A 9,756-nucleotide genomic window follows, 5' to 3' on the forward strand; every position below is an offset into this window, starting at 1 on the left:
TACTAGATCAATGTCGGCCCACAGGCCACAATCTCATGTTATGAGTAGAACAAAGTATGGAACCAAGATGAGTCCAAACACTAACTAAAGTTGAACCGAGTTCAATTTTCTTCTGCTCAATCTAGGCTAGCGAAACCTAACCAATAATACAGTTTTTCTAACTGAGTCTTTAATCTATATAGTCTGGTCCTATAATCGTCATCTATTTCTAACTAGTAGTGACAGTGGGTGGTCTTGTGTGCCTGCCTAGTTTACTGAGGCTGGTCCGAGGCTTTTTCCCTAAGGTCCTCCCGTATTGGGTCCATCTATATATAGGGTTGGCGTGTGGTTGGGTTGGGCCTGTTGGGGCCCATTTAGGACTGGTTATGCCCAATTGTATAGATGTACTAATATTCTTTGAGTTTCCACTGGCAATTAAAAATTTATAGTTGATTCCACATGCATGAATCACGATTTTCTTTGCATTTATGTTTATATTATTTTCTGTTCATTAACATGATATATGATGGATTGATGGGGAAAAGGCTTCCTACACTAATGCACTTTTTTTTTTCCTACCATAGGAAAGGATGTTTTGTGGCGAATCTAAACTGTCCATCAAATAGTGAATCTATTGTCTGGGTACGCACTCAACTAACAGACCATATTTGTATTTGTACGCTTCTACACTGAGCCTTAATATCTAAATTGAAGAATCTTGGGTGATTTAGAGAAGCTCACTAAACTATACTCAACTAGCTAGCAAACAAGTTCCCTACATACCACATAATTGTTTTTTCATAAAATAATACATTTCATTGATAACCAGATCAGAGCATCTAATTTGTTTCTTGCACCTTTAATTTGTATATTTATCATTTGTCGAAACTCACTATGTAATTGTCTTTCTTCTTTTTTGTTTAATATGTGAATATCCAATGTGCAGGCATGAAGCAAAGTGTGTCAAGCAAATCGTTGAAAAGGTTTTAACTGAATTGAAACCAATGCACTTGGATGTAGCTAAGTATCCAGTTGGAATAGATTCTCATACAAAAAGCATGACTTCATTATTGAATGTTGAACAAAAAAAAACTAGAATTATAGGGATCTGTGTTATGGGGGGAATTGGGAAGACAACCATTTCAAAGGCCATCTATGATTCTCTCTATCACAGAATTGAAGGTAGCAGCTTTCTTGCAAATGTTAGAGAAGATTCAGAGAAGCGTGGGCTTTATTATTTGCAAAAACGGATGCTTTCTGATATCTTCAAAGAGGAGATGAATAAACAACAGATAAGTGGTGATGATAATGGAGTAATTGTTATCAAAAGGAGATTGAAGCATACGAAGGTTCTTATTGTTCTCGATGATGTTGATCATTGGCCAAATATATAAATTAGCTGGACAGACCTCTTGGTTTGGTTTAGGCAGTAGAATCATCGTAACAACAAGAGATGAACATTTGTTATTGGAATGTGGGCTTAGAAAGGATGAAATATACAGGCTTCAAGAGATGAGCAATGAGGAATCACTTCAGCTCTTCTCTTTACATGCATTCAAGGAATACCGTCCTAAACAAGACTATATGGAGCTCTCAAAGAATATAGTGGAGTATGCTAGAGGGCTACCATTAGCTCTTGTTGTTTTGGGCTCCTTCTTGTGTGGTAGGGAAATACCTGAACGGAAATGTGCATTGAAGGAATTAAGAGAAATTCCTAATGACAAGTTACAGTCAAAATTAAGAATAAGCTATGATGCACTATCTAAGCAACACTACAAGGATATATTCCTTGACGTTGCATGTTTTTTCATCGGAATGGATAAAGACTTTGTAAACATGATCTTAAAAGGTTGTGGGTTCCACCCAGAAATTGGAATTGCTGTCCTCACTGAGAGATGTCTCATTTCAGTCAACAAAGAGAACAAACTCATGATGCATGATTTACTTAGAGACATGGGAAGACAAATAGTTCATGAAGAATCTCTTAAGGACCCTGGAGAGCGTAGTAGATCGTGGTCTCATCAGGATGCCCATGACATATTAAAAAAGAATATGGTTAGTGCTAATTGTTGTTATTTGTATAACCATTTGATAAATAAAATAGAAGAAAAGAAACATAGAGATTATAATTTGCCTGCTTTCTGAACAGCTTGAAAAGTTGAGCTCTTGTGGGTATTTGCTAATTGCAGGGTACCAACAAAATTGAAGGGCTCATGACAAATTTTGTTGATGGTTGTGAGTGTGAATCCTATAAAATTAATTTGAAAACTGAAGCATTCATGACAATGCAAAAAACTAAGACTGCTTCAGCTTGATGGTGTGAATCTTGAGGGAGATTATGGACATCTCTTAGAAGAGTTAAGATGGCTCTGTTGGCGTCAATTCCCTTTGGAATCTATACCGGCCAATTTTGATTTGGAGAAACCTGTCGTTCTTGACATGCGACGTAGTTATATCATCAACCAACCTTGGAAGGAAACTAAGGTAAGACACATTCTTGAAGGAAGGAAACTAGTTGGGAAGCCGCGCTCACAAGTCTGCTTTTCATTTTTTTTTTTATATTTTGTTGAATAAACTTGCTTTTCATTTACAACTGGAGAGATATTGAATTATAAAAGAATATAGATCTATTATAATTTTCTTGAAGGTAGTTTTGCGAAATTAATCAATAATTATTAATTAGCTTGAAGGGTAAAACCAAAGTAACAAAATATCATAAAATAAAATGAAATCTGCCCTTATTTCTGTATGTAAGAGTTTGTTGTGCTATCTATCCCCTCAGTTAGTTGGTTCCCAAGACCAAGCGGGTATAGTTTAAATTTATTTTGTTCTTTTCTTTCTTTTTTTATTTAGTCCTAAGGTAAAATCCATTCATTAACAAAATTAGACAAGGTCATGGGGCAGGGGTTTGGTTTTAGTAAAATCCAGAAATTGGTCAAAATCATTGATCATGTCAGAAACCATCCAACCCAAGCGGTTGGACCATGATCCATTTGATCCGGTGATTAGGTCACAGGTTGCACACTAAATACGTATGCAAATTTTCAGCAGCCATACCAATGTCCAATTGGGGTGATGTTTTGTTTTTTGATTTTGGGTAACTTTTCAAGATCAATGCATCTCAAGGAGCCACAAATGCCTTGCCCTACTATTTTCACAAAGACAACCTCAATGCATCTCAAGGAGCCACAAATGCCTTGCCCTACTATTTTCACAAAGACAACCTTTTTTCTGCCTCAAATTGCATTTTTTAAATATAAAACAATACATATATTATATGTAAAACTTAATTATACATTATTAATAAAATTTGTGAATTTACACACACACATCTATATATATAGTTAAATATGTAGAGCACTGATGTGGCATAGTATGACCTGTTCAACTTGGACGGTTGAGCCACTGACCCATTTGTCAAATAAATAGTGACAGATTAACTTTAGAGTCTTGAAATCCAATGCATAAAAGATGATCTTGAAGTTGGTGGAACCAGGCCCTTGGAGCTTCTTTAAGCCCATAATGCAACGTGTAGTTTACACTTGTATGTAGGATACTTTGGGTCTACAGAATCCTATAGGTTGGCACATGTAAATGTCCTCCTCAAGGTGGCCATCAAGTTAGGCATTACTTACGTGAAGTTTACAAGTTTCCCACTGGAGAGAGATAGCAATAGTAAGAATAATGCGAATATTCGTGGGCTTCACCACTGGGCTAAATGTTTCATCATAATCTAGGGTTGCTTCTTGGTTGTATCTTTTTGTCACTAAACAGGCCTTAAACTGATTGATAGACCCATTAGGATTTCTCTTGATTTTTTGAATGCCCATTTGTAGACAATAATACTATGCCGAGGGGGAGGCAGGAATAAACTCCAAATTTGGTTGTGCATTAAAGCCTTGTATTTATCAACCATCGCCAAGTAGCCAATACCTACATGGATCCTTATGAGCAATAGAGTAGCATGTGGGCTTAACTTCAGCAAGTGGGTTAGCTAACTTCAGCCAATACCTCTTTCGAAGTGAGTAAGCATGTGATGGATTAAGATGGTGGTAGGTGGACTTGCATCATGGAGTAGGTTGGGTGAACAAGTGTGAGCCCCATCTCTACAATATATGCTAGTGGCGGGGTTTCAAGACACCATTTTGTTTTGGTGTATGGGAACACATGAGACAGAGCATGCATAATGCCAGCTTCATGAAAGGAAAGATGCCAAAGGCTGATATTTAGATCCATCGTCAATGTGGAGATTCTTAATGCGGCAATTCAGCTTATTTTCAATGTAAGCTTTGAAGTGAAGGAAAACAAATGGAATTTGTGATTTTTAGATAATAAAGAAAAAAAATTCTATGAACATCTATTGAATCTATCGACAAACAAGAGACTATCGAGTTCCATTATTAGAGGGGTAAGGAGAAAGGTCCCAAATATCTAAGTAGATAATCTCCAATGAGTGTGAAACTTAAGTAGACCCCAAGAGAAACAAAAGACAGCAGCTTTTGCATAGCTAATAAAGTCATAGAAGTCCATGCATTTATTAGAAACTAGTAGGAGAAACTTTTTGAGAAAGTGGTTTGTGATCTTAGGACTCAGATGGCTGAGTCTTTGTGCACAGTTGCCTTTGTTTGAAGATGAACTAGATAGTTGAAGTTGATAAAGGCCATTTTTAAGTGGGTTTTGAAAGAGTATCTTCCCCATACGAGTTTCCTTAACAAGAAAACCATGAGCTTTAAACTCAGAATGCATTATTGTCTTAATATATAGAACCGACTTACAAAGATAAGGTTCTTAACAATGTTGGAAACATAAAAAATATTCTGGAGAGGAAATGATCTATGATGAATTATTTCACATACAGGAGCCAACATGGAGATGTGCAAACCTTCCCCATTACCTACAACAATCTAATCAAAACCATTGTTTCCTTGTAAGATCAAGGAGATCTCGTAAGTAAATAAGGAGTGAGATGGTCGGTTGCCTAAAGTCAGGGTACTAGTTAAAGTCATTGCTTGGTGGTGGTGTATATGTCACAAATGCAGAGCCTTGTTGTCGAGATCGATGAAGCACCAGTAAGACTTAAGAAATTTACAATAGGTTGTAGCAATATGACCAGCATACCCACAGAGTTGACAGGTAACAATAGGTATGCAAGATTCATCCTTATTGTTTAGATGTTTCTCATTATTGTTCTAGTGAAAATGGGGTTGCTACTATTCTTGCTTCTGTCAAGGAGCATTATTGTTGGCAGGTTGCTTTGGTCTATGCGGATATTTGGTGTCGATGATGGAGTAAGTGTTATCAAAATGAGACTACACTATAAAAGGGTTCTTGTTGTTCTGCATGATGTGGACTATTTAAACCAAATAAATGCATTAGCTGGAGATACCAATTGGTTTGGCTTGGGAAGTAATTCATCATAACAACTAGAGATGAACATTTGCTATTGACATGTGGGCTTAGCAAGAATAAAATATACAAGGTTCAGGAGATGAACAATGAGCAATCACTTCAGCTCTTCTCTTTGCATGCATTCAAGGAAGACCATCCAAGAGAAGAGTATATAGAGATCTCAAATAACATAGTTGAATATGCAAGAGGGATACCATTAGCCCTTGTGTGATAGAAAAATACCTGAATGGGAAAGTGCATTGAAGGAATTAAGAGAAATTCCTAATGATGAGATACCATAATCAAATTAAGAATAAGTTATGATGCACAATATATTTAAGCAAAAATACAGGAATATATTCCCTGGCTTTACATTTTTTTGTTGGAATGGACAAAGACTTATGTAAGCATAATCCTAGAAGGTTGTGGGTTCCACCCAGAAATTGGAATTGCTGTCCTCGTCGATAAGTGTATTGTTTCAATCAATAAGGAGAACAAACGCATAATGCATGAGACATGGGAAGACAAGTAGTTGGTGAAGAATCTCTAAAGGACCTGGGAGACCGTATTAGACTGTGGTCTCATGAGGATGACCATGACGTATTAACAGAGAATAAGGTTAGTGCTAATTGTTATTTGAATGGCCATTTGAGAAATTAAAATATAGAAAAAAGAAACATGGAGCTTATAATTTGTTTGTTTGCAGAATAGCTTGCAAAGTTGAGCTCTTATAAATATTTATTAATTGTAGGGTATCTGCAAAATTGAAGGACTCGTGAAAAAAATTGGTTAATAGTTGTAAAAATGAATACTATAAAATTAATTTGAATATTGAAGCATTCATGAAAATTGATGCAGTACAGAAAGAAATTAATAAGTTCTATGCAAGTTGGGACCATTCCAAGATATGTAAGAAGCAAATATGATGCCACCGATCCAAATCAGCGAGTATGACATCTGGTACGAGCCCCGAATAGCAATTAAGGCCCAAGCCTTGGCCGACTTCATAGCAAAATGCACTTTCAGCACCGCAGTCCCCGAATTGGTAGAGACTGAGCATGATGAGGAAGCTTCCACCAGTGCTGCACCAATCCCAGTTAAAATGAAGCCAACTTGGGACGAGGAGCCCTGGATTCTTCATGTAGACGGCTCATCAAATTAGCAAGGAAGCGGTGCCGTAGTCGTTTTGTACGGGCCAAGCGGGGTGAAGCTGGAATACGCACTTTGGATCAAGTTTGCAACATCTAACAATGAAGCAAAATACGAAGCACTGATAGTCGGGCTCATGCTAGCAAACAAAGTACAAGTGAAGCACATCATCATTTGCAGCGACTCCCAGCTTGTGGTCAACCAGGTAACCGGTGATTACGAAGCTCGCGACCCCACCATGACTGCTTATCTAGCCAAGGTCAGGGAAGTTTTACGCGACTTCCAGTCATACTTTATCAAGTAGATTCCAAGGTCCGAGAATGCTGAGACCGATGCCTTATCCTGGTTAGCCAACACGAGCAGCAACACCATGAGGACCGTGTTCATAGAGAACCTGCCTCGGCCTAACATTCTCGGGGGGGGGGGGGGGGGGGGGCAGAAGAGGTTGCTCCTATTGCACAAGCAGAGCCGAGCTGGATTGACCCATTCGCGAGCTACCTGCTTCATGGGACCCTTCCTGCAGATCGCAACGCGGCCAAAAGGGTAGAGCGATAGGCTGCCAAGTACGTCATAATAGACGGATGGCTATACCGAAGATCTTACACACTCCCCTACTTGCGCTGCTTGCAACCCTCAAAGGCTGAGCTCGTTCTCCATGACACTCATGAAGGCTTGTGTGGCAAACACCTGGGGGGTAGGGTCCTCGCCGAGAAAGCGCTGCGACAAGGGTACTACTGGCCCACAATGAATGCAGACGCACTCAAGCTTGTCAAGAAGTGCGATAAATGCTAGAGGCACGCAAACATCCATCACCAACTTGCTGTCGACCTGAAGTACCTCACTAGCCCATGGCCCTTCGCACAGTGGGGAATCAACATTCTTGGACCATTCTCGCCAGTGACAGGACAGAGAAAATTTCTGGTAGTCGCAGTGAATTACATCGTGAAGTGGGTGGAGGCGAAACCCCTGGCAACAATCACAACCCAAAGCGAACAAAACTTCTTTTGGAAGAATATAGTATGTTGCTTCGTCCTACCTTGGGTGCTTATCTCTGACAACGGTAAGCAGTTGGAAGATATCAAATTTCAGAAATGGTGTGCCGAGATGGGGATAGAATAGAACTTCACTTCGGTAGCACACCCATAGGTAAACGGGCATGCGGAAGTCACGAACAGAGCTATACTCCCTGGGCTAAAAGCTCGTTTAGCCCGAGCTAAGAGTCTATGGGTAGATGAGCTGCCCAGTGTACTATGGGTTTATTGAACCACTGTCAAGACCGCCACAGGTAAAACCCTCTTCAACCTCACCTACAACACAAAAGCAGTAATCACAGTCTAGATCTAAGTACCTACATTACGCCTGGAGGCATACAACAAAGAAGCAAACGATGACGAGCTTCGTACTAACCTTGACCTGGTGGAAGAAGTATCGGACCTCGCATATATTCGGACCAGAGCCTACCAACAAAGAGTGGCTTGGTACTATAACGCTCGGGTCAAGAAGCAGCACTTCTGTGTCGGAGACCTGGTCCTTCGAAAAGTTATGGTGTCTTTGCCCAGTGTTGGTAAGCTTAAACCAAATTGGGAAGGTGCCTACTGAGTAAAGCGAGTACTCAGGGAAGGTACGTATGAGCTCGAAACCTTAGAAGGAAAACAAGTACCTCGAGTTTGGAACATCATTTATTTAAGGCGATACTACTTGTGATCGTCGAACTGGGGAGCGGACTGTGAGTCACTCCCAGAAATCCAAGGACTAAAGCACCGAGCCGATAAAAGACTTCGGCACTGCATAAGTCATAGTCACCTCTTTGGCATGGGCAAAATCTAGGAGTGGACTACGAGTCGCTCCTAGAGCCTAAGGGCTAAAATACCACATAAAACCTAGTCGCCTCCTTGGCATGGGCATATAAGTCCTAGTCGCCTCTTTGGCATAGGCAAACTACCCCTAATGCCTAAGGCCTAGACAGCTCGGGTATAAGCCCTACGATGTCTAGTCCACCTTGACATATAACAACAGGTCAGACTCATAAGGGACAATAGGCATTTAAATGAATAGCCCCTACTAAGTAAAAAGTTTGGGGTAACGAACACTTAGAAAATTCTTTACTTTGGTGACCCCTCAGTGTCGCTCACCTCGACGTACACTATTTAAAATTGCCCCTACTAAGTAGACAGTTCGGGGTAGCAAAGACTTAGTGATTTTTTTTTTTACTTTGGTTATCCTTACTTGTTGTCCAACTCGTTAGCTCGACAATTCGGGTAACCTATACACTGGTTGCCCAGATCGGAGGTTATCTATACTTAGAAAATTTTCACACAAGGATTACTCAAGACAAATTCGCATTTTCATTAGTAAAAAATGTAAGTACAGGGATTTCATCGTAACCCGAGCTCAGTGGCCTCAGGGTGTACATTCAAAACACAAGAAGAAGGAAAAATCAGAATTATGAAGAAGGACTGCTAGCCGGATCGGTCTCCATGTGCTCTCCCCTGTCCTCCTCACTCGAGGGGCCCACCTCTTCGACTTCGTCATCACTTTCCTCCTCTGACGAGTCGTGCTCTTTGTTCGCCGCTTTTGCCACCTCGGGGGCAAGGCCCGACATAGTGATGGCTCCGAGATCTAGGTCGGGGAACTTTTGCCGAACCAAGTACCTTTACAGCTTGAAGCTGGAGCGGTAGGAGCTTGAACCATACTCAACCTAGAACCATACTCAACCTAGAACCATACTCAACCTAGAGATCGTGGAACTCTGATGACTCCTTGAAGCGTTTGGTGGCATGGCTTCTCTCTTCAGCCCGTGCCTCGTGGATGGCGGTCTCAAAGATCTTAGTTCGCTCTTGAACCATCGCCTCGAGGTTTTCAACTTCTTGTTGAAGCCTCGCCTTCTCCTCAGTTAGTACCGAGATCTGCTCATGTTGCTTTGATCTCTCCTTGGTAAGCGCAGAGATTTGTTCCTACTGCTTCACCTTCTCATCAGTCAGAACCGAGATCAGCTGCTTTTGGCTCTCGGCTCCCTTCTTGGCCCAATGCACCTCTCCCTGAGCTATGTCCAGGTCGCTATGAAGCTATCAAGCTTTCTCCTCGGCGTCCTGAGCCTTCTTCAAGCAGAGCTCGAACCGGCACATCAACGAGGGAATGGTGGAATTCACCTAGTGAATAAAACCGAAGTAAGTACATTTGAAATTGACAAATGAATAAAATGGAAAGTAAAATACTTACCACCATGCAGTACCTAGAGGC

General features: G+C 40.6%; 1 protein-coding gene across 1 annotated transcript; it reads left to right on the forward strand.

Moving 5' to 3' along the window:
* The first annotated feature begins 1,094 nt into the window (after positions 1–1,094).
* LOC104601678 (TMV resistance protein N-like) lies at positions 1,095–5,599 on the forward strand. Its single transcript, XM_010265117.1, has 6 exons — positions 1,095–1,328; positions 1,468–2,034; positions 2,290–2,463; positions 5,019–5,122; positions 5,228–5,371; positions 5,440–5,599. Exons 1-6 carry the CDS (start codon positions 1,095–1,097, stop codon positions 5,597–5,599), a joined length of 1,383 nt encoding a protein of 460 aa, XP_010263419.1.
* The last annotated feature ends 4,157 nt before the right edge of the window (positions 5,600–9,756 follow it).

This window comes from Nelumbo nucifera, chromosome 8 (genome assembly GCF_055504915.1).
Source record: "Nelumbo nucifera cultivar China Antique chromosome 8, China Antique-T2T, whole genome shotgun sequence".
Taxonomy (NCBI): domain Eukaryota; kingdom Viridiplantae; phylum Streptophyta; class Magnoliopsida; order Proteales; family Nelumbonaceae; genus Nelumbo; species Nelumbo nucifera.

What these genes read in the sequence shown, in the direction of transcription:
- LOC104601678 (XM_010265117.1), top strand. Translation starts at nt 1,095, where the DNA reads ATGGGGGGAATTGGGAAGACAACCATTTCAAAGGCCATCTATGATTCT. An exon ending in ACATATTAAAAAAGAATATG is followed by an intron (nt 2,035 to 2,289) that starts GTTAGTGCTAAT and finishes AGACTGCTTCAG; the next exon opens with CTTGATGGTGTGAATCTTGA. An exon ending in AACCTTGGAAGGAAACTAAG is followed by an intron (nt 2,464 to 5,018) that starts GTAAGACACATT and finishes TCACAAATGCAG; the next exon opens with AGCCTTGTTGTCGAGATCGA.